Source organism: Camelina sativa, chromosome 6 (genome assembly GCF_030686135.1).
Source record: "Camelina sativa cultivar CO46 ecotype springtype chromosome 6, ASM3068613v1".
Lineage (NCBI taxonomy): Eukaryota > Viridiplantae > Streptophyta > Magnoliopsida > Brassicales > Brassicaceae > Camelina > Camelina sativa.
This window is the reverse complement of record NC_141885.1, coordinates 442,311-467,231: the sequence shown is the minus strand read 5'-3', so window position 1 is coordinate 467,231 and position 24,921 is coordinate 442,311. Positions and strand designations below refer to the sequence as shown.

At 38.9% G+C, this 24,921-nt stretch overlaps 3 protein-coding genes across 3 annotated transcripts; all 3 read right to left on the bottom strand.

Annotated features, from left to right (window-relative positions):
• Positions 1-13,420: 13,420 nt before the first annotated feature.
• LOC147942073 (uncharacterized) lies at positions 13,421-14,470 on the bottom strand. Its single transcript, XM_087455506.1, has one exon. It carries the CDS (start codon positions 14,468-14,470, stop codon positions 13,421-13,423), a length of 1,050 nt encoding a protein of 349 aa, XP_087311632.1.
• A 2,774-nt stretch (positions 14,471-17,244) lies between these two features.
• On the bottom strand, positions 17,245-18,461 carry LOC104789914 (MLP-like protein 328). The gene is made up of 2 exons (XM_010515577.2): positions 18,035-18,461; positions 17,245-17,777 (listed from the first exon to the last, which is right to left on the bottom strand). Exons 1-2 carry the CDS (start codon positions 18,219-18,221, stop codon positions 17,509-17,511), a joined length of 456 nt encoding a protein of 151 aa, XP_010513879.1. The 5' UTR covers positions 18,222-18,461; the 3' UTR covers positions 17,245-17,508.
• Positions 18,462-20,578: 2,117 nt separating this feature from the next.
• Positions 20,579-21,622, bottom strand: LOC104789913 (MLP-like protein 328). Its single transcript, XM_010515576.2, has 2 exons — positions 21,383-21,622; positions 20,579-21,032 (listed from the first exon to the last, which is right to left on the bottom strand). Exons 1-2 carry the CDS (start codon positions 21,567-21,569, stop codon positions 20,764-20,766), a joined length of 456 nt encoding a protein of 151 aa, XP_010513878.1. The 5' UTR covers positions 21,570-21,622; the 3' UTR covers positions 20,579-20,763.
• Between the last annotated feature and the right edge of the window lie 3,299 nt (positions 21,623-24,921).

Sequence of the window (24,921 nt, the reverse complement as noted above, 5' to 3'; positions counted from 1 at the left end):
TGAAAACATTCGCTAGAGAACCTGAACAGTTTTTTTAGTAATTTATTATGTGTGCTGCTTTACAAAGCAAGCCGATTATATGGCTTTCACCGACCCCATGAATTTGGATAGTGTCAATTTTCTGGTACGTATACAAAGCGGTATTGTGGACTGATCATCCACTATATATGTTTGTTTTTAACTTGTAACATGGAGTTTGCGAGAGTATTTGGTTAATTGACAATGGTGGTGAAACCATGCTAAGTAATTGACATAAATGACTCTATATGTCAAGTAGTTCGCATCATGCCAACGAATAATCATGAGTACTCCCCACTATAATTGATTTGGGTCAGAAACCATATATATTCCATCTAAATGTGTTATACATCTTGAGTTGCTCCACCACAGTGATTAAGATGGGCTGTGAAAGAATGTTGGAAATATGTTGGATTTGAATATCTTTCGAAGATTGAATATCTCGATAATTTGAGGCTCAAGATGCAGAGATTGTTGTTTTAGTAAGTCAGTCTTTCCAACATGAGGGGGAGAAAATAAACAGCTGGTAAAGAAATATATTGAGAGAAATTATCTTGATCCTTGTACTTTGAAATGTGCGCTAGAAATTGAAAAGATAATTTATTGGCAAAGTTTGCAAAGATGCTAAAAGCATGCAAGAGCCATTTTCTGACCTTGAGTGAAAAAGTCACATATACCAGCTGTGCTCCAATTAATGTCCTAGAAGGATAAGATCAACTGCTAGTAAGTCTAAAGATCGCATGATGTGTGATAGACTTATGGTTCCAAATACAAGCATCCTCGGAGGAAAAGAAATGGAGCATAAAATAATATGGCACCGAGGAAGCAAAAAGTTAGATCTCTAGAAGAGATATGTAGACATGAGTAAGAAAGAGATTCAGGTACATGAGAATCATAATGAAAGGAAATCTCAACAAGTTGAGTCATGCCTCGAATGAAAAGGAACCAAAAAGCAAATCGACGTCGTAAATATGTTTGCATGTAGTGTTGCAGTTGATTATGTTATGGATAAAAATCGAGGATCATAAACCGCGGGTAATAGAAAAGTTTTATTGAAAAGTGTACACAAGGAATGATTGGTTAATCATGGAAAGAAATAGCTATGAAATAGTTCAAATCTCTTGAAGAGATAATATTTGGACTTGTAGTCCTTACACTTGAAAGTGTAAAATGAGTGAGACATAAGTAGATCTGTATGAGAAATAAAGTACGTGTAGTAGTACAATAATTATCAGAAAATACTTACGAGAGATGTACTCTCTTTTGGTGGAAGCAACTATTTTAGATCCCTTATGAGTTTTGAGAATAAGAGTAAGACTTGATTTAGTCTAGTGAGAAGGTTTTCAAATTGTCAGAAGTTTCCCTTAAAGTGATCATATTGCTAGAAGCAATATTTTATAGTTATCGAGAAAAAGTTTTGTAGACTTTTGACACCTTTAAGAAGAAAATGGTGAAAGTTTATCTCTATGAGAAAATCATGGGTGTAGATCATTGTTATTGATCTTAGTGATCTCATAGTGGGTTGAAACTAAATCGGGAACAAGCTAAGGAATATCTTAGGGTTGTGTAAGTCCGAGATTGAACATTAATTGTAATTATGTTCAAGAAGTATTTTCAACAAAGTTTGAGGACGTAGGCATTTGCTGAACCTCGTTAAAAGAAAAAGAATGTGTCTCTTGTGTCTTCAGCACTTACAAGTGAGTCTTGTTAAAAGAAAGGTACAAGAACAAGTGAAAATATGTTAATGATGAAAATGTTATCTAATCTCCAGTAGAGATTTCGTATACCAAGGAATATATGGAGAAATAATCAATGATGAAATATTACTCCTGAAAGATAGAGAAATCATATTGTATAAGATCAGATATTTCATGAAATTTTTGAGGTTACAGATTTGACATCTGATGAAAGAGATGTTATCTCAGGATGCTTACATCAACATAGAAAAATGGTCTTTGTAAAGATGAGTCACTTGCGAGACCCATGACCAATAGAAGAATGACGATACATGTTTATTACAGATTCGTTCAAGTGAAGATTTGGCGAACCATTTACCAAGACGTTTCCAACCACTACTTATTAAGAAGCTACTTCATCATATTGGATCGGTCATCTCGAAGATTTCAAGTGATGTGCTTATGAGGGGGAGTAAAAGCGTGCTGCACTCTTTTTCCCTTAACCATGGTTTTTCCCATTGGGTTTTCCTGGTAAGGTTTTTAACGAAGCAATATCTCATATGCGCATTTGGAATTACATTTTTATAATAATCATCCAAAGGGGAGTGTTATGAATATTCTATATTGTATGGATGCCCGTTATCGGCCCATTAGTAGATCTAACGTATAACCTAAAACCCTAAAGTTGTATCACCATCCTTTCCGTTTCTAACAAAGTCTATTAATTACACAAGAAAATATTCTTTCTAAATTAATCTTTATTAAATTAATACTTTCATATCTCATTAAATATTGCAAAAATCTTTAAAAGTCTTCTTTCGTACTTTGCTGTAATAATGTTTAATTATTTGTTTTTTTCGTGTACAGCACAAACATTGTTTAGAAATTATATTTAGAATCGTATAAACTCAAATACGTTAGGTTAGTAAATATTTACTGCTAATTTCGATAGTGTTGTAAATCATAATTCACGTTTTCCAAGTTGTTATCATACAATAAGACAACAAGTATTAGGTTTGACGAAATGCATAAAATAACCACTATCCTCGTCATCCTTATATATTAGGAAAAAAAGATAGTGAGAACTACACCAAATATTGATGAATACATGATCACACATACTAATTTAAAAAATATATAATTAACTACATTGTAGAAACTGGATTTACACATTGAATTTGTTTATGGGGAAAAACAAATTCAGTAAAGTAAACTCTCTAGAAAACCGATCTAAAGTTTGATATTAGAAGGAAGGGAATTGATCTTTGAACAATTAGGGTTTCTATTGCTAAGAACAAGAAGAGAACTCAATAATTGTATTCAATAATGAATAATTTACAATGGAGAAATCTTTCCCCCTTTATACATATTCATAGATCGCATAATATACTAATTTTCCTTATCAGACGAACTGAAATAAGGAAGGTTGCTTTATCTCTTAGATCGGCCGCCGGGCGAAGTGGAGGTCGGTTCTTCACCCTCGAGGCTGGGCTTCCTCTATCCGAATTGGACTTAAATGACCTAATTGAGTTCTTAACCGGATTCCCAGTTAAATAACCAAATTGTCTTTCTGGTTTAGTTCAGTATGTCGGAGGTGCTAAATCCCACACCAACAATTAGTCCCCTCCAGTTCCGAATATTTGAAATTCAATTCAAATATTTTGAACTATGAAAAAGGGAATATCCGATCTAAACCATAAAGAATTATTTGATTTTACCCGGGATTTCCGCATCATTTCACTGTGAATCGTCCGGATGACACGTGTCGTTTGCGTCACATCTGCTAGGTCGGAAATCGAAGAGTCGCGTAGGTCATAATTACTCTTCGTAGGGTTGCCGCCCATTCGACTCTATAAGTACACCCCCTCTCTTCGTCATTTCTCATTTTCTGCCATTAGCGAAAGGTAATCTGCTCCGAACTCTCCTCCTTTTATTTATTTATCTCCGTTTTTCTTCCACACTCTCCGAACTCACATTATGGCGGGCACTTCGGATCCTTCTTTTTCGCCGGAAAGCGAAATCGGACAATTAATTCGTCTCACCTCCAGACGCATTGCACAGATCGGAGAATCCAGTAGATCGGGCTCCGAGATCCCACCTCTTTTAACTCGCTGCTCAGCTGGAGCTTCATCATCACAGACTCCTCTACTAGTTCGTCATGAAGATAGGAGTGACGAACAGACTCAAGATATGTTGTCACAAGAAGAAGATCGGTGCGCTCCTTTAGGAATCTCGATCGAAGACATCGATCCTTTGTTAGACCATGAAGGACGAATTGGAGGCGATAAGAGTTTGAGTTCGATCAAAACCGTGAATGATATGCTGAACGCATGTGGTCTATTTAACAGCAACGTCACAATTTTGATTCCTCGAGCTGACCAGCTCCCTTGGAACCCGCCAGAAGGGTACATATGCTTGTACGAGGGTTATTTTACCGAATGTCGCCTCTTATTCCCAATCCCAGCATTAATATCACTCTACGCCCAAAGACGCAGGATAGCGATCTGCCAATTTTTCCCCGGAGCCATTTGTAACTTTATGGCTGCCCTTACCATAGCATCCGAAGTCGGAGTTAACATCGGAGTTCAATGCTTTGAGAAACTATCCAATTTTAAGTTATCAAAGAGTCCGCATCGCTGGAAAGTGAATATGAGACCGGCGCACATATTCCTTGCTGGTCAAAGAGTTTCCAAATTCAAGAAGTGCGCGAACCACTACTTTTATGTCCGCGTCGATCAGTACTCACTCGTTAATCCATCGGAGAGTGTGGAATGAAAATCCTGGTAGATTTTATATTTCCAGTACATTTTAATTGACTTCGACACCTCTGACCAGTTTTAACTTTTTCGTGTCTTGCTTCCAGATAGTCCATTTTGCGCAAAACGTCTAGCTCCGGACAATCATCCCGTTCGGAACGCTCTATTATCCAGGAACAATCGTCGGTGGGAATTTATTACTCTTATTCGTGTTGAAACAGTAATGGGCAAACCCAGGACAACATTCCCAAGTTTCGCGAGTTCACTGGGACAAACTGCAGAGCCAGCCGGGTCAAGTGTCGTTGAATCCGACAGTCTCCAGATCGTTCGTCGAGAAACTCAGGCTGCCATCGAAGCTGATATCGATCCTCCTCGGAACCGGACTGACATTGATCCTGATCAGGATCGGACCGTCATCGATCCTACTCGGGCTCCTGAGGAAAACGTCGACATAGTCGATATTGCGAAAGACGATACTCATCCCCTAGCTTTAGGGAATGCCGACCCTCCGAACGATGAAGAGGATGTCCTCAGCTTAGAGCTGGATCGAAAAAGAAGAGGACAAAGCATAAAAAGAAGACGCTGCAGTCAGTAGTAAACCGCAAACGCTCGGCTGAAGACGCCGGACTGGAATATACTGATCGATTCCATCTGGCAAGAGAGAACGATAAAACGGATCGGTTTGCCTTTGAGTATTTCGGTGATACCCCTCTGGTCACAAATCGCGATGCTTCAGGCGAACTCTTCCGAACCTTGAAGATCTCCAGTCGAATCCTTCCGTCAGTGGACGAACTGGAGTTCAAACAAGCGTTCCTTGACGTCGCCGAATCCCACTTAATGGTTTGCCTTATCATTTTATTTAACTTGTTCAAACTTTGTGCGGGCACAACTGACGTATGTTCTTTGAATCCACAGACTGCCGTCAGGATGAATGCGCTGACTCAGTTGTACGAGAGGCGAGTCAAAAACGATAAGAAGTCTGGATTTGAGCTCGACAAGGTGAAGGAATGCGCGGAACAAATCCGAGTCGCCAACAAAGCTAAAGACGAGAGGATCAAGGAGCTTGAAGCTCTTCTCGCTGAAAAGGACGGTATCATCGCTAAATCCGAACTAAGGATTGGCGAACTGAATTTCCATGCGACGAATTGAAAAGCCAACTCGACTTTGAAGTTAAAAGACTTCGGCGGGATCGTTTGTAGAAAGTGGAGCGAACAGCGAAGAAAGCGCAGATTCGATTGAATAATATCAAGGCTTATCTAGTCGAGCAAGAGAAGATTCGCCCCTTGGAAGATCTGATAAACCAGGCTACCGGAGTGCAAGAAACTGTGCAATATCTGATTGAGAATGAGGCTGTCATTCCTGAGGAGCGAATCGCGGAGATTGATAAGAACAAGGCCAAAGCTGAGGAAACTATCAAAGCGATCGACGTCCTCGAACTGAATAAAAATGACCTCGTCATGTCCCCGGATCAGCTCGGTTACGGACTTCTTCACCCCAGAACGACGGCTCCAGATTCCGTCCACCATCCGTATGGCTCCAATGCCGAGAGCTTCCAAGCCGATCTGACCAGTGCTTTGGATGCTTAATTTTAATTTCTTGTTTTCGAATACCCTTGTAAAACATTGCCGACTTGTTCGGCCCATTCTCCCTTATTCCCTTTTCTTTTTCCTTTGCCGGAGTTTTTCCTTTTTCGAGAAAAAAAATCGACAAGCCGGAATTTTTCCTTTTTCGAGAAAAAAAAAATCGACAATTTCGAGAATTTGCACCTTTGCCATTTTGCAATGAATATGGAAATTTGGAAAGGATTTCACTTCCCAGTATTCATATAAATCAAACGGCGCTGTCTCCGAACTAAACAATTCCCGAAAAACTTTCAATCAAAGCGATGGGGGATGGCCTACTACCCGAACATCCAAGCTCCTTGGATTCTGATGTTCCGCGTCAAACCGGAAGAAAGGCTTGACCTGGAAGAATTTCTTCATTAGGTGGAAGACCGTCACACAGAGTACCGCGATCGACTCGCCGAATCCGAACAAGCGCAACGCGAATTGCTGCTCAAACTTGAGATGCTTGAATCCCACCCAAAAGATTGGGTCGAGAATGGATTTGAGAGGATAGCAGTCCTGCCGCCATGCCTGGTTGCGTACTGCAACGAGTACCGAAAGGAAGCAGATCGGAAGCCGACACACATGGATCCTACCTTGATTGGTGATTTCATTCCAGGAAACGTCAAGCCGTTTTATATTAACAGGCGTGCTAATGATGCCGAGCTTGCTGAAGCCGAAACCTTCTTTCGTCAGGTAACTATCGCGAGACATCCCGTAATGTCCGCTTCCAAACTAATCCGTCGTTGACTTTGCGTATGCAGATTGAAGGCACACATCAAGAATTGAGTACTTTCATATGAAAAAAGGTAGGATCAACCGCCAGCTGAGGATTTTGGAATCTGAAGTTGCCATACTCAAGGCAAAAAGGAAAAGGACTATTGACTTGCTGGATGAGTCCGAACAGAAGGTCAGGGCATTGGAAACTCGCCCCGAGGATTGGGAGAAGATCGGGCTTCAACTGTTGTGGCCAATGCCAAAACGACTTAAGACGAGTGTTCGTGAGATCGCGGCGAATGGTGCACTAGTTTGGAATTAACATGCGTTATTTGAGTATTAGCCGCATTGTAGCTGGCAAATTTTGCTATTTGACTATTTAATAAGATTTAGCCGCATTGTAGCACGCGAATTTTGCTATTTGAGTATTTAAAGTTTGCTATTTCATTGTCAAAAAATGTACCAGAAGCGAGACGTGTCCCGGCTTACATCCGGCAATTTTATCAAACGCTGGTAGAAAACATCGATCAAACTTTAAAATATAGACTATTTGGCCCTAACGGGATATGTTTGGTCGGAGGGCGAGATACTGGGATCGGCTTATCTCCTTTGCTTTAGTTCGGATGTCGGACTGCGAAATTATTCCCTGGGTTCGGCTAACCATTCCGTCCGAACTAAAGTTTGGGTGCGAAATAAATACTCTGGGTTCGGCTTATCCCAAAATTAAAAGATCGGGTGCGGAATAAATACTCTGGGTCCGGCTTATCCCTAAATTAAAAGATCGGGTGCGGAATAAATACTCTGGGTCCGGCTTATCCCTACATATGAAAGTCAGGTGCGAAGTAACAACTCTGGGTTCGGCTTAATCCTGAAAAATAGTGCGTAGTTACGCGAGTTGATCACCTGGCCAGGGTGTCAACGAGGATTGAGTTCGGCATATACCAATACTTAATCCAGTTCAGTATTTTTTTTTTCTTTTAGAAATTAAAAGACGCGCTGCATTAAAAGTGTTACGCGGTCTTTGAGAATTATTTTCAGGATGCGGCAAAAATTTCGCGGTATTGTGATTGGTGGACTCAGCGGCGGTTACTTCCCACGACCCTATATAAATAGGGTTGAGGGTTAGGAGAAAGAAACATTCCAACTTTCACAATTTCGAGAAAAAGAAGAATGGTAACTTCTCGATCCGCATGGCTAAGACGGGCCTGGGAAAGAATAGCTGCTTCGGCGAGCAGTTCTCGTTCCGCATGGCTAAGACGGGCCTGGGAGATGTTTCTGGTTCGTACACCTGTCCCCTTCGTCGATATGACTGGCGCGTAGGGGAGTCTTATATGCCAGGAGCTCCGACGGTACCGAGCTCGCCGCTATAGGTTGGGGGGACTGTTCGGGTTCTTATATGTCAGGAGCTCCAGACGTCTCGCCGAGATCTGTCGGTTTTACCGCTTGGATGGGACTGTTCGGGTTCTGAACGAGATGATCGCTAAGGTTTCTTCTTGGCGAAGTGGCGAATGACCCGGTTGCTTGCCGCGCGTGCGACGTGCCAGGAACAGGTTGCGCGCATGGATGTGCCTGCCCTACTCGAGGCCGACTGCCAACCCCTGGAGGATACCGCGCATCCGTTTATCACGGACATCTGGGCCTACCGGGCTTCTCTGGAAAGGTTGAGGCGATATGCCAATTTTTTGGAATCGACTGGCCCAATCTTTCGTGAAAGGCATATGGTCGAGGGCCCATCCTGGAAGATTTGGTGTCTAGTGGCTTCGAAGTCCCGGCAGAAAGACTTGAGGCCTTAAGGCAGGCACGCCGGTTTTGGTGAGCCGAACTAATCAAGATGGAGGTGGAAGAACCATTGGAGGACGATCTGTCTGGTCCTCGTCCTCCACTTCGGCTGCAGGACCATCATGAACGGTGATGGTGGACCTCGTACCGCGCCGAACTCCGAAAACGGGCGGTTTTTATTTATTTATTTTTTTTTTATAAGAGAACTGTCGCGAAGGGTTTTCTTCTTTGCGTCTCTTTTCTCCCTCTTTTTTTTATCTTATTAATCGGTCAAATCTCCAAAGCATGTAATGGCGATTGATCAAGAATTTGCTCATTCGTATTATCCGAATTATTCAATGGAAGTTCTCTATTTGTACTTGAAATGACGATTTTAGACGAAGTGTAATGGAAATTAATCCAAACGACTTTCAGCGGAATTTGGCGTACTGCCGATCGATGTGTATTCGAAATAAAGACTTTATTAATATCTTAGCTGCATTCACTTAATCTTGAATAGACAAGGAATTGCCTATGTACCCCGAAACGAGGATCAAGCCAACCGTAGTTCGTATTACAAAGGAAAGATGAATGGAGTTCGGATTCCCGAAAACACCTAGTTAGGGTCGTGACGACGACTTAGCAGTAATAACGCTTCAAGTGGGTTGCGTTCCACGAGTTTTTGATCCGTTCTCCGGCCATGGTTACGAGTTCGTAGATGCCTGGGCGAACTGCCCTGGATACGAGGTATGGACCCACCCACCGAGCGCCGAGTTTACCGGCGTTGACTTCTTTGGTGTTTTCGAAAACTTCCCGTAGAACCAGATCGTCTTCGTTGAAACGCCGCTGACGAACAGTCTTGTTATAATACCGAGCCGCTGCATCTTGGTAGTGCTGCACTCGGACTAGAGCTTGATCGCGCAGTTCGTCGGCAAGATCGTTGTGGTCAATCAGCATCCTATTGTTAAGTTCGGGATTGTCGACTATCATGGTACGTCGGAGTGTCGGGACTCCTGCCTCGGCTGGGGCGAATGCCTCGAGACCGTACGCGAGGGAAAAAGGGGATTGTTCCGTACTCTGCCGTGTGGTTGTTCGATAGGACCACAATATGCCATCAAGGTGGTCTGCCCATGCCCCCTTCCTTCGACCGAGTCTCTTTTTTAGTCCGTCAACGATCAACTTATTAGTGGCCTCAGCTTGTCCATTTCCTTGCGGGTATCGGGGAGTCGAAGTGCTGAGGCGGATTTGCCACTTCGTCAGGAAACGTCCGGTGATCATCAAGGTGAATTGTGTGCCGTTATCGGTGACAATCTCGTATGGAAGTCCGTGCCGACATATGATGTTCTTCCATATGAAATTGGTTACGTCCAAGGATTGGATCCTTGTGAAGGACTCTGTTTCGACCCATTTGGTGAAGAAATCGGTCAGCACCAGGACGTATTTCTTGGATTTTGACGCCGACAGAGGACCTATAACGTCCATGGCCCAGCGCATGAAAGGATATGGAGCTGTCACGGTATTCAGCAGTTCGGGCGGGACGTGCCGCATTGGTCTGTGGCGTTGACAGGCCTCGCACTTTGTCGCGAACGCTTCGCATTCGGCCATCATGGTCGGCCAATAGTGTCCATCCTTTTTATTTTGAGGGCGAGTGCGCGTCCTCCAGAATGGTTACCACCCTCGCCTTCATGCACCTCCATCATGATTCGTTCGGCGTCATCCTGAGTGACGCAAGTAAGGAACACTCCTGACGCGCTTCGGCGAAATAATTCTCCGTCCAAGAGGATGTATCTGGCACTTTGGGCCTTTAAGTGTCGAGCTACCCATCGGTCTGGTGGAACGACGCCTTTGGAGATATAGAGTTTGATCTCAATTTGCCAGTCGTCCGGAGGCTTTGTGACGTCCGTCAGGTCCTCTACTGGCTCGTTGACCTCCATCAGAACTGAATCGTCGTTGATTACAGCTATCTAATTGTCGGGGTCGATGCTAGGAGCGTTGATGCATTCGATCGGGATGGTGCGCCGCAAATCAGAGTCGGAGCGGTTTGCCAAGGCTGTGAGGGCGTCGGCTGATGCATTTTCATTCTGTGGGATCTTCGTCAGAGAAAAACATGTGAATTCCACGGACAATGTTCGAACCAACTGCCGATACGCCCCCATTTGCTTATTTTTGGCGTCGAACTCTCCGCTGAATTGGCTGACTACGAGTTGGGAGTCACAGAAGACTTGCAAATGTGTCACTCCGAGTCCTCGTGCTAACCGAAGCCCCGCAAGGATGGCCTCGTACTCTGTTTCGTTATTGGACGCTCTAAAGTTGAGCTTTAATGCTTGCTCGAGAACTTCACCGGTGGGGGACCGGAGAATGATTCCCACTCCGGATCCTTCATTCGTCGATGAACCATCGACGAACATTGTCCAATGCTCTTCCTTAGGAGTGTGCTCATCGAGGTCAGGAGATAGCTCGGTGATGAAGTCGGCCAGGACTTGCGACTTCAAGCTTGGACGAGAGCGGTATTCGATGTCATACTCACTTAGCTCGACTGCCCATTTCGCCATGCGTCCGGATTGGAAGGGGCTATGGAGGACAGTTCGGAGTGGCTGATCGGTAAACACGACGACGGAATGTGACTGGAAATAGGGTCGAAGCTTCCGTGTGGCGATGATTACTGCAAGTGCGAGTTTCTCCAGCGTGGGGTATCGTGACTCCGCGTCGTTGAGTGCTTTACTCGTGTAGAAAATAGGTTTTTGATCCTCGTGGTCGTCTCGAACTAACATGCCGCTGACAGCCGAACTGGAGACCGAGACGTAGAGGTACATTGTTTCGCCGTCTTCTGATTTGACTAATACTGGGTGGCAAGTCAAGTACTCCTTTAATTGCCGAAAGGCGATCTCGCATTCCTCGTCCCAGTGAAAATCCTTATTTCCGCGGAGGAGTTGGTAGAAAAGGAGGCATTTATCTGTTAATCGAGCGATGAAGCGATTTAAAGCTGCGATGCGGCCGGTCAGACGTTGCACTTCTCGCTTGTTGGTCGGCGACGACAGTCCCAATATGGCTTCGATTTGTTTAGGGTTTGCTTCTATCCCCGGTTCAGTGACGATATACCCCAAGAATTCTCCTGAAGTAACTCCGAATATACACTTCGTCGGATTTAGTTTCATCTGGAAATGATCCAAGATATCGAAACATTCGGCGAGATGCTCGATGTGCTACTCTGCGATCAAAGATTTGACCAGCATATCGTCGATGTAGACGTCCATGGTTCTTCCAAGCAAACTAGCGAACATCATGTTCACCAGCCGTTGGTAGGTTGCTCCAGCGTTCTTCAGTCCGAACGGCATGACCTTATAACAATAGGTCCCCCTATCTGTAATGAATGCCATTTTTTCGCGGTCAGTCGAACTCATGGCGATCTGGTTGTAACTTGAGAAGGCATCCATGAACGAGAGCAGTTGGTTTCCGGCTGTGGCTTCGACGAGACGGTCTATGTGTGGCAAAGGAAAGCTATCCTTAGGGCATGCTTTGTTGAGATCGGTGAAATCCACCCATACTCTCCATTTACCGTTCTTCTTTTTGACCATGACTGGATTGGCCAGCCAGTCAGGGTACTGGACCTCCATTATCTGGTCAGCATTGAGCAGCCGCTCGACCTCATCATGAACTGCTTTGGCCCGATCTGGACCTAGGCGTCGTCATTTCTGCCTTATTGGTTTGAATGTGGGATCGAAGTTGAGCTTGTGGCAGATAACATTGGGGTCTATTCTGATCATGTCCTTCGTTGACCAGGCGAATGTGGAATACCGAGTTTGCAAAAAAGCGATCAGCTTTGTCTTTATGTGCTCTTCCAGTTCGGCACCGATGCCAACAGTTCGTGAGGGGTCGAAAGGATCAATGTTCACCTGTAAGATTCGACACTCCAGAGACTTGAGGCGATCTCTCTCCGGCTTATGGAGACCGGTAAGATGGTCCTTGCTCTGTAGTTGCTACACATCCTCAGTCTTCCTCTGCTTCTTCTCGATAACAGAGCATGTTCGGGCTACCCTCTGGTCACCATAAAGTTTGCAAATTCCTGTGGTGGTTGGGAACTTGAGGCAGAGGTGATAGGTCGATGGTACGGCCTGCATCGCGTATATCCATGGTACCCCCAAAATGGCGTTGTAGACAGGAGGCGCGTCGATGACTGCGAACTTAGTCTTCCGGGACAATCCGCCGGCTCGTACTTGCAGTTTTACGTCGCCCATTGAAAGTTTGGCGACCCCATCATAGCCCGTCAATGTTCGAGATTCGGGTTTCAGTTGTTCCGGTGTGACACCCATTTTTTCTACTGTTTGCCAGCATATTACATTGACGGTACTTCCGTGTCGACCAAAACTCGTTCGACATCGAAATCGCCCATGGAGACTTCGATGACCAAAGGGTCCGAATGGGGGTGTTGGATTTCCTTGGCATCTTCTGAAGTAAACGATATGGGGTCCGAGCAGAGTGGAGGTTCGCTTGGGGCTGCCTGAAGGCTGCAAACTTGACGCATCCTCTTCTTTTGTGCGTGGACGGAGTCGGCGCAGTCCTCTGGTGGGTTAAGTATCATGGTTATTCGTCCTCGGAGAGAAGAATTGGCCCGCTCGGGATTTTGCCCTCTCTGCCGCTTGGGTGGGCCAGGCAGCTCGTCCGCCTGGGGCATCTCCTCTTGATGGTTAGCCAGCACTTGGTTGGCCGGCTGTTGAACTCCGTTGGCCGGACCGTTGTAGCCTCGTCCTCCTCCTGCGCCACGGTCACCGTTAAATTGTCCACCACGCCATCCCCCTCGGCAACGCATTCGTGTGTGGAGTGGTCGGCGATCATGTGGAAATCGCAGTACAGCTCGTTTGGGTCGGATGGCTGTTTGTTTTGGTCCTCCACTTCAGGAACTGCGTGAACGACACCTTTTTCGGTCTTGGGGGTCGTGATGCTTGCGAGGTTCGTGGTGCTCGTCCCGGCTTTTAGCCTTAGGGGGGTGCAACGGTTGCCCGATTATCTTTGCGGCTAATTGGGCGTCTTCGTCTTCATCAAGCACGAATCTAGAGGCTCGATGTAGCGCGTCATTGAGGTCCTTGGGCTCCCGTATGTTAAGATCCTTTCGTAATGGCGACCCGGGAATCAACCCCTTTCTCAAGGCTGCCATTGCGGCATCTTCTGGGACAGTGACGCGCGTTAGATTTTCCTTGAATCTGCTCAGGAAACTGCCAATGGATTCGCCGGGTTCCTGGGTCATCTCCCAAAGGTCTGAGCTTGTCACGCCTCGTTCAATGAGAATTTGATAATGCTTAAGAAAAGCCGTAGACAACTGGTCGAAGTTATCGATTAAACTTGGTTCGAGCCTTGTGAACCACACCAAGGTGGGAACGGAGAGGCTATCGACAAATAGCTGACAACACCCAACATCCCTCTGTTCTTCGGTGAATCGTGCCTTTGTCATGGTTTCCATGAAGGACGTCATGAATTGGACGGGGTCTTTGTCGCCCAGGTAGGTTGGGAGTTTCAGCTTGACGTTTGGGATGGCGGCCCGCAAGATCCGTTGAGTAAAAGGGGATTGCCGAGTCACTTCGACAATCCTGTCGATTTCTGGAGCTGTGCTAATAGCCCGATGAAGAAGCGTGTTCATACCGCTGATCTGCGTCTTGATTTCTTCGATTTTGAGGCAAGACCCCGCGTTCGTGAAGTGGGCGACCGGGGCGGCCGAACTCTCGTGCACACGTGAGTTTGGGTTTGTTGGTCGAATACTCGATGTTGTCTGAGGGGGAGGATTCCTCCGCTCGTACTGTACGTCCGAAAAATCGAGACGACGAGTGAGACCGTCTGTGCCGAGTATGGGTGACTGTCCGGCAGAGATTTGTGATGGGGTTGTCTGAGTCATGACGGCATCGACCCTGCGGTTAGTTTCGGAGATCATCTGGTAGATCTCTTTCGTCATGGTGCCGAACAGGATCTTGAAATCTTCCATGGAGACGACTTGCGGATTACACAATTTGTTTGATGTATATTACACAATTTTATATTGTTTGTTTGCTGTATTTGCATCATTATTTTGTGAAATATTTTAAAATAATTATAATATTGTAATTGTGAAAAAAATAAAATTTATTAATTTTATCAACCACATAAATTTAGTTTTACTAATCCACCGATGTGGAACATTAAAACACACATTGTTTTCTTCATAGATTGAGTAATATTCTTCGTTTTTAAAAATTCAAATCACAACATATGCAACACAAATTGTAAGGTTAGTTTCAAATTTGTACTTCTCAATTAATATAGTAGAATATGTGGTAAAATAAAAGTTTTAAATATCTGAAAAATATATTAATGATTTTTAATTTATTTAAAGTTAAGTTTTACAATTGAAAAAAAAATAGTATAAGATTGATTGCAATGAAAAATGTAAAATATATCTTTATAATGAATATAAATATTTTGTTAATTAATAAAAGGCCATAAATTATTCTATAAAACAGTTTTATTTTTTGTTTCTAATACTATAATAAATTTTTTTTTTAAACTAGTTGGTCAACATGAGTTAACGCTAGTCAAACATGGTCAATGCTGGATTATAACAAACAGTGTACCGGAATAAAATGATCCTAATGTTGAGCACATGCATCATATAATTGGTATATGTGATCATACAATACATTTACTTGGTATAGTTGACAATATATTTTTAAAATTGGGATGTGTGAACATAAATTGAGCTATACTTTGTGCAGCGTGAACATCTTTTTTCCTATATATTATATATATAATCCACACATTTTGAAAAAGTATAGTATAGACTTAAGCAATGATTGTGTTTATGGAATCCCGATCCGAACGTCCAACAGATGAAGATATACGGTGGATTCTCTCTACGAAAGACGTCTTTTTTTGCCTTTTCACGTCGTGAAAAAACTATCAAACCCATCTTGAATCCTCTAATCTAATGATCACTCAGTAAAGACTACTAGACTAAAAGCATGTGCAGCGGTAGAGAATCTCTCACTAATATAGTATTAACTTTTTTAGTGTAGAGAAATTTAAGAATTTTTTACTAATTTTGTATGTCCATTGTTGAGAAATCTAATGAATTTCTCGTTCATACAATATTATTATTTTTAATTTAATTTTAGAATTTTAAAATAATTTTATTTGAATATTTATTTTGTTATTTTGTTTTGTATTTTATCTTAACATTATTAATATTTTATAAACAAACTAAATTATTTATAATATATTTAATTTTATTAATTAGTTATATTTTATATTATATAACATATTATCAATAATGTTAAGAAAAAAACATATTATCAATCATAAAATTATAAATACTAATATAGTTAATTTCATAATATTAATATTTGTTTAACTCTCATAATTTTTAATCATATTAATATTTTTTGTATCAACTAATATTACTTTAAAATAATATGAATACATTATTTAAAATTATGCATAATAGAACTTGTTAAATAGTTAATTTTATTTTCTGATTTATAAAAAATAAAATAAAAATAACAACAAATAAACTGTTTAATTAAGATTTTAAGTTTTTGTGGAGTTAATTTATTATAACAAATTCTAACAACTCATGTGAAATTGTGAGGAGTGAATCTCATGAGTTTGAGAAACCTTGAGAATCGATTCTCCTAGATTTTTATTAAATTATATATATATATATATATATTTTTGATTTATTTTTATTCTGAGAAACTCTCTGAGAACTTATCAATGCAGATGACCTAATATATATATCTAGCACTTTTTTTTTACTAAAAAGATTATATTGATTGATAATAGAGTTTGGAAAGATTACAAATCACAAGATAAAAACGAGAATGAAATTACAGAGACACAAAGATCTATCCATAGCCTACAACTAGAAGAGGAAATGATTTTACAGATACAATGTTTAAACCAAAAATATCTTGTCTCGAGACTGATTTAGCTCTCGAAAACCATAAGGATTTCCTGCATACTAACAAATGATAACGGGCTTCACCACAAATGGCCATAAAAAGAGAATGGAACTTGGTTTTCTCCGCATAAGATGCATCTTTCTCTATAAATGCTTTGTCAAGGGTTTTCCGGGATTTAACCGTAAGAAAATCGAGACCCACTTAAAGCTTTCAAACGCCACAACAACCAAGTAATTAAGTTTAAACGAAGCTTAATACTAGATGAAACTAATCCGAGCATAACCAAAGCTCAACCCCAAACTAACTAGCACTATACAACCTTTTTAAATTCAACTGTTTTTTTTCTGTCCATTTTCTAAATATTATACTACAACTTTATACGTACGTACTGACGACTGATATTTATTTCTTTATATACGACCGATAAATAATGATACAGTACTACTCACGACGAATTTAGAAGAAAAGATGAATGCTACAACCTATATGACCATACAAGGACAGCATTTATTACTCTATAGTAAATATAGAAACAAAGACAGCAATAATATACAATTGTAGCATATGAATAGCATATTCACTAAACACAGCTGTATATAATGAATGCTGTAAATGAATAATACAACCACTAAAAGGAACAACAAAATGACCAATAACACAACTACTAAATACTGTATATAACTTATGTGCCCCTTGTGGAACTGATACATTTTTTTTTTGTTGTTGTCAAAAGTGGAAGCTGATACATTTATAGTGCAAATATATTTTTTTTTGGTGCTAAAAAAGATAAATATTAGTTTAATTACTCTTTAAAACATTAATTAACAAGCTACGGATACATGTAAAGATGAACATACATGAAACCTCAACCATACTAAACATCATCAAAGCATATGCATATTACAGTAGATGAAACCATACATATGCGAACTGACATTTATTGTATTTAAAACACCATACACAGATACATGATACACACGAACACAAAAGAAGAGGGTGGGTGATGATGATGGTGATGATGATAGGTGATGGTTTGAGCCTTCGAGGTGAAAGGGATTTAGGCTTTGAGAACGTGATCGTCCATGTCAGCAGCGAGGCTCTTGACGAACTTCATGTAATTGCTGGGCTCAGGCATGTCATCGTTTTGCTTCTCCCAGATCATAGTGACCTTACAGATGATGTCATCAGGCGACTTTTGAATGAACTGAAAGATGACATCATATACTTTAAGTTGCTCCATCACATGACCTTCCAGTCCTCTGAACGTTACCGCCATGTTCTCATCGTCTATCTCTCTCCTCTCCTTGAACACCTCCGCTTTCCCATCTTCATACATATATAATTCATATATATTCATAAGTTAGTACCACATGAATATGAGATTCTGAGATGAGTTTACATATGTATGGTCAAACCGTATGACAAATGGATTCTCTGTATACTTGTGACAAACTGGTACCAATATATATATATTCATTTTCATGTGATTTCATATAGATAATCAAATAATAATTTGGCAGTATTCATTTTAAAAAAACCCTAGTTTTCAGATTGAGTAAATATAAGTAAAGTAAGTTAATTACCGCATGTGTAGTTCCAGATCTTGATGGCTCCATGGGAGTCCCATTCGCCGTCGTGGACGGTGACACCTTGGATGAGGTGGCCAATGGCGTCGGGGAAGAGGTGGTTCTCACTCCTCCACCGCTTGTAGTGCTTCTCCGCTGATCCTTTCAATGGAACCTCCGTCACATATGTACCCGACGTTGCCATCTAGTGAAGTGGATGTTTTTTCGTTTGTTTGATTGTTTCTTTGGTGTATGAATACTTTCACTTCTGGTTGCCTTCGTTTATATAGAGAAATGTCACGGTTAAAACGTAAAAAAACATGCTTTTTTCTCCATTTGACTAAAACTCTTTTTTACCACGCGCTTCTGTGTCGATTTGCATTATTGCAGATTGGACTTTTAGAAAAACAATGGCCATCAACACCTCACTTGAATAGTAGTTGTCAAAATGAATATATTACATTCCTAGAATATAATAATCAAGCGACAGAAATCATATTTTTAATGAAGCTGTTAACAATCACTATCGGCTTTCTACAAAAGAGAAAATAGGTGAACCGATGGGAAACCTGGTCGACAATGACTGCATGTTTTTTAAATGGTGAGCCATTTTAAAAAACATCTTTTAAAAAGTAACCTGTGACCGAATTATAAGGGTGATCAGTTACTTGGTCAAAATAGTTTAAATTCTATCCACCAATTTGAAAGGAATAAAAACAATATATCCAAAAGCCGACCCCTTGCATCTTAATATAGTTAGATTCAAATTACATGCATGAACCAGAGATTGAGGTTGGTTTTAAAGCTGATCGGGTGTCGGTAATCTGGTGGTGAAACGGAGCCATTTTTCTCATTTTTTTCAGAATGATGAGTTGAAGCTTTCTATCTAACATGGATGGGGGCTACCTTATGAATACGACAAGGGGTGTATGAATGTGATACCTTTAAAAATATATTATTTTCATTATTTTTTTATATCCCTATATAACTTGTGTGCGTTCGGGCGCGATTTGGTTTTGATTCGGATTTCATGACTTGATATGAAATCGAACGTTTAATCAAATGATTTGTTTTTTTTTTCCCTAGTCCAGATTAAAGAAAGATAATAGCAAATTAATTATAAGTTTAAGGAGAACTCAAATCAAACAATTAAGAGACTGATATTATTGGCCAAACGTTTTCCACGCTTCCGCTGTCCCATCGACAAAGAATCAATAAAACTATGATCTGAGAAGAAAAAAGATTAGACAATGAATTTATTATGACCATGGGGTCGAAACATCTGTTTCTACACTACAACAATCAATACTAGTACATAGTACGTACTACTATAAACTACTAACTTAAATGATATATAGTGTATGTTGTTTTTTCTTTCTATATGTGATTTTAGAGTAGACGACGTCCTTCTAGATAATATTAGACGGAATCTTACATTCACACTTACTTTTTATGCATGTATATAGATAGAGATGAATGATGAATACCATTATTCACTCGATTTACTGTACACTGAACTACGTTTAGTAATTAGTATGACCACATTTGTGTAGTATACAAAAAACTCAAATACTACAAATGTTGCAGAATTTGCTACACAAAAAACACACACAAAAAAACCACAAAATGAGATATTTAAATGTTAAGGGACACAAATACAAAATAAATAATTTTCTTTGGATAATAAATTAAAAACTAATTAAAGAATGGAATGGTCACAAAAAAAAAAAAAAAAAAAAAATCATGCTTATGTCAAATAAATAATTTACTAGACAATTACATAAATTTTGGGGTTTCACACCTCACCTGATTCAATTGATTTAGACATGGTTGATGTGTCCGTCCTTAGATCCACACTACCACTTGTTACAGTATTGTGTGAATCATTCAAGAACAAAAATAAAAAATAAAAGAAGAAGAAAGGATTTATTATATTTTTTTCTGCCACTGTTGGGCTTACTTTATTGGGCCTATTCTTGAAGAAATTGAGCTTCAAAAATTTCAGAGAGAGGGTACTGCATATTTAAGATGCACTGTATAAAAAAAATCAGACGATCACGGCAAGAAGAGAAAGAGATGCTTGCGAAACAAACGCCATTAACAAAACAAATGCTCTCCGACTCCGAGCTTCTACGAGCAATTTCTTCAAAACCTAGGCAGCTTAAGAAGATCCACGCGATTGTACTGAGGACAGGTTTCTCTGAAAAGAACAGCCTAGCTCTTAACCCAACTGTTAGAGAATCTTAATTTAGTTACTAGATCTTTAAAATCATTAATTAACAAGCTACGGATACATGTAAAGATGATATTAGGATAGATGAGGATTGGTTATTGACTGGTTATCAACCGGTTATCTCTGGTTCACTTAGTTTGGGTTAATGAGAAGTTTGTATATAAGAAGATTATGATTAACTTCCTAAACTAAGCTTTGTAATACACATTTATTTTCTGTTAAGAAAGTTAGTTAAAGCTTTAATGGCTCTCCTCTTCTTCTTCTTCTCCGTCGTGTTCTCCTGTGATTCTGAATCTTAATAGATGAACATAAATGAAATCTCAACCATATTAAACAACATCAAAGCATGCATATATATTACAGTAGATGAAATTAAACCATACATATGCGAACTGACATTTATTGTATTTAAAACACTTTACACAGATACATCATGATACACACGAACACAAAAGAAGAGGGTGATGATAGATGCATGATGGTTTGAGGTGGATCGAATTCGAAAGGGATTTAATTAGACTTTGAGAACGTGATCGTCCATGTCAGCAGCGAGGCTCTTGACGAACTTCATATAGTTGCTGGGCTCAGGCATGTCATCGTTTTGCTTCTCCCAGATCATAGTGACCTTGCAGATGATGTCATCAGGCGACTTTTGAATGAACTGAAAGATGACATCATACACTTTAAGTTGCTCCATCACATGACCTTCCAATCCTCTGAACGTTACCGCCATGTTCTCATCGTCTATCTCTCTCCTCTCCTTGAACACCTCCGCTTTCCCATCTTCATACATATATATGTACATGTTAATTATAATTCATATATATATATATATATATATTCATAATTTTTACCAAAAAATATTTATATATATATATTCATAAGTTAGTACCACAGATATGCATAAGAGATTATGAGATGAGTTTACATATATATATATGTATATGGTCAAACCGTATGATAAATGGATTCTCTGTATACTAAGCATATTGGTACCACTATATATATATATATATATATATATATATTCATTTTCATGTGATTTCATATAGATAATCAAAGAATAATTTGGCAGTATTCTTTACAAAAAAACCCTAGTTTTCAGATTGAGTTATATAATTAAAGTAAGTTACCGCATGTGTAGTTCCAGATCTTGATGGCTCCATGGGAGTCCCATTCGCCGTCGTGGACGGTGACACCTTGGATGAGGTGGCCAATGGCGTCGGGGAAGAGGTGGTTTTCACTCCTCCAGCGCTTGTAGTGTTTCTCCGCTGATCCTTTCAATGGAACCTCCGTCACATATGTACCCGACGTTGCCATCTCGTGAAGTGGATGTTTTTTCGTTTGTTTGTTTGTTTTTTTGGTGTATGAATACTTTCACTTCTGGTTGCCTTCGTTTATATAGAGATATGTCACGGTTAAAACGTAAAAAACATGCTTTTTTCTCCATTTGTCCATTTGACTAAAACTCTTTTTTACCACGCGCTTCTGTGTCAATTTGCATTATTGCAGATTGGATTTTTAGATAAACAATGGCCATCAGTGGCGGACCTATGCATGGACCATTTTAACAAGTGGTAGTTGTGTTGATTCACGGTGAATTGAAGCTCTCTATCTAACATGGATGGGGCTACTTTATGAATACGACAAGGGGTGTGAATGTGATACCTTTAAAAATATATTATTTTCATTATTTTTCATATCTCTATATAACTTGTGTGTGTTCGGGCGCGATTTGGTTTTGATTCGGATTTCACGACTTGATATGAAATCGAACGTTTAATCAAATGTTTTGTTTTTTTTCTAGTCCAGATTAAAGAAAGATAATAGCAAAGTAATTATAAGTTTACGGAGAACTCAAATCAAACAATTAAGAGACGGATATTATTGGCCAAACGTTTTCCACGCTTCCGCTGTCCCACCGACAAAAAAAATCAATAAAACTATGATGTGAGAAGATAGAAAGATTAGACAATGAATTTATTATGATGATGGGGTCGAAACATCCGTTTCTATACTACAACAATCAACACTAGTATAGTACTATTATAAACTACTAAACTAAATGATATATTGTATGTTGTTTTTTCTTAACCATGTGATTTTAGAGTAGACGTTCTTCTAGATAATATTAGAACGGAATCTTACATTCATACTTACTTTTATGCAGGTATATAGATAGAGATGATGAATACGATTATCTCACTCGATTTACTGTAGACTGAACTACGTTTAGTAATTAGTATGACCACATTTGTGTAGTATACAAACAACTCAAATACTATAAATGTTGCATTGCTAGACAAAAAAAAACACAAAAAGACCACAAAATGAGATATTTAAATGTTAAAGAAAACAAATACAATATATATATATTTTTCTTTGGATAATAAAACTTATTAATGAAAGGAATGGTCACAAAAAAAAACATTCATGAATCATGCTCATGTCAAATGAATAATTTACTAGAGAATTTCATAAATTTTGGGGTTTCACACCTCACCTTATTCAATTGATTTAGACATGGTTGACGGTGCGTCCTTAAATCCACACTACCACTTGTTATCTATATTATTAATTGGAAAGTGTACTTAGGGATAAAAAAAAATAAACAAAACAGAATTCCATGTATTACACTTTCTATAAACAAACTGGAGAACAAACAAAAAAAATAAACTAGGGTAATTAGGACCTAAAAGCTTAGAAATTTAAGCGGCCAAAGATAGTGCTATTCGGATCGCGTATAACCCGTTCGGATCTGGTCTTCAAAGGACGTGGATCCTACATTGAAAAATCATTAAATAATTGAAGAGCATCAATGAGAAGTCTCGGAGAAGATCTAACAATTACAATTCATATTCAAAATTAATGAGGAAAAAAAAATATTATCAAACTGGCCAATTTTGAGGAATTAGAATACTATCAAACTGGCGATATTTAAGGTAATTACCAAATCTCTATTCAATATTTAGTTTTTAATATATAAAGTGGAATTTAGTTAACATATATCTGAAACAAATCGTCGAAATTAAACGTACTTACCAAATTTTCATATAATATTTGATTCGGTAAATATATGCTAGGTATATTCTCAAATCCACTCACATCGCCTACAAATATTGGAGAGCTACTTAAAGTCTTAAACTCATAACATTACTTTCATCTTATATTTTTGAAATCATTTGTTGCATACCATTGTTTGCATACATCCCTCTAGATTATCCCACAAACAATATAGAAAAAACTGGATTTGTAAACAAAAACAGAAGCAAAAATAAATCAGCATGTTCTTCTTCTCATGCTTATCTTCAAGGTTTTACTAAACTCTTATGCATATTCTTATGATTTTTTGGTTTCAAGGTCAACAGTTTATCATATATTTCAAGCCGTCAGGAACATATTCTTTGAAGCAAAATTCTATTTCATTATTGATCATTCATAGAGTAGAGAAATATCTAGATTTCATAGAATTATTTACTTAATCTTATAAATTTTATTTTTAAACATTATTATCTGACACGTATTCTCTATTTTAAATATTATAGGTAACAAGGATTGTGAATGTGCCACGAAATCAAGAGATTTAATCATAGAGAATCTCATAAAAAAAATATATGAGCTGGTACTTTTCACTTCTTCTTATGTTATTTGTTAATTAAAAGAGTGTTTATATGTTCTTATCATGTTTCATGCATGTCTTAATAACTATTTTGTGTTGGCGACTTGATTTTGCAGTTTCTGAACTGGGACAAACATGCTGAAGAAAAATTATATTTTTAACAGTGTAAAATTGTATTTACAATTAAATTGTATCAAATAAAAAAATAATGACCAATATTTATTTTTCTTTAATCAATCGAGTTAATATTTTGGATATTTTATTAATATTATTTTAAATCTCTTTTTTGGTAAAACCTAAGAGAACAGGAAATAAATCACTTAGTATTTATGTCAATATCCTATACCCATAGTGAACTAATTAATAATACATGTAATGTTTTGTAAATTTTTATCCATAAAGTAAAAGATAAATATTAAATAATGTCGAATTAGGAAATAACTTTACAATAAAGGTATAAAACCATCCATACCATAATTATGGTAAATATAATTGGTTACTTGCCTTCTATAAAAGGTGGAGCGAGTAACCAAAAAAACTTATTTCATCATTAAATTTTATATATTTGACAACAAATCTGTGATATCAAAATTAATAAAAAGGTAAGTAACCAATTCTATTAATAACACTAGATAAAATCTGTAATACGAACATTCCATATTAATTCTAATCGGTTTCATATATGAGTATATTCCATAATAAGATCTAAATAGTTAGTGTATACTACAAAACTTGCGTTCAATATAGATTCAAATAACTTTAAATTGAGCATATTCCAATAAAAAAAGTGGCTAAACTTTAGGATTTCCAATTTTCGATAAACCTTCTAAAATTAATAACAACAAAAAAGTTCATATTTCTTTAATAGAAAACATGTTTTTCAATTTATCCAGCATATAAATGTTTAAAATAAAAAAAAATCACATAAAGGTATGTTATAACAAAAATAAACAAAGAAATGTAATCCAATAAAGATGAACCAAAATAACAAAATTAATAAATCAACTAATTTTGCAATATTCTACTATGTCATATGTATATAAATATACAATA

Excerpts from the sequence above, each read along its gene's own strand:
- LOC104789913 (XM_010515576.2), bottom strand. The coding sequence starts at position 21,569 with ATGGCAACGTCGGGTACATATGTGACGGAGGTTCCATTGAAAGGATCA. Across the intron at positions 21,033-21,382 it reads GATCTGGAACTACACATGCG|ATGGGAAAGCGGAGGTGTTC; the intron begins GTAACTTACTTT and ends ATATGTATGAAG.
- LOC104789914 (XM_010515577.2), bottom strand. The coding sequence starts at position 18,221 with ATGGCAACGTCGGGTACATATGTGACGGAGGTTCCATTGAAAGGATCA. Across the intron at positions 17,778-18,034 it reads GATCTGGAACTACACATGCG|ATGGGAAAGCGGAGGTGTTC; the intron begins GTAATTAACTTA and ends ATATGTATGAAG.
- LOC147942073 (XM_087455506.1), bottom strand. The coding sequence starts at position 14,470 with ATGACGAAAGAGATCTACCAGATGATCTCCGAAACTAACCGCAGGGTC.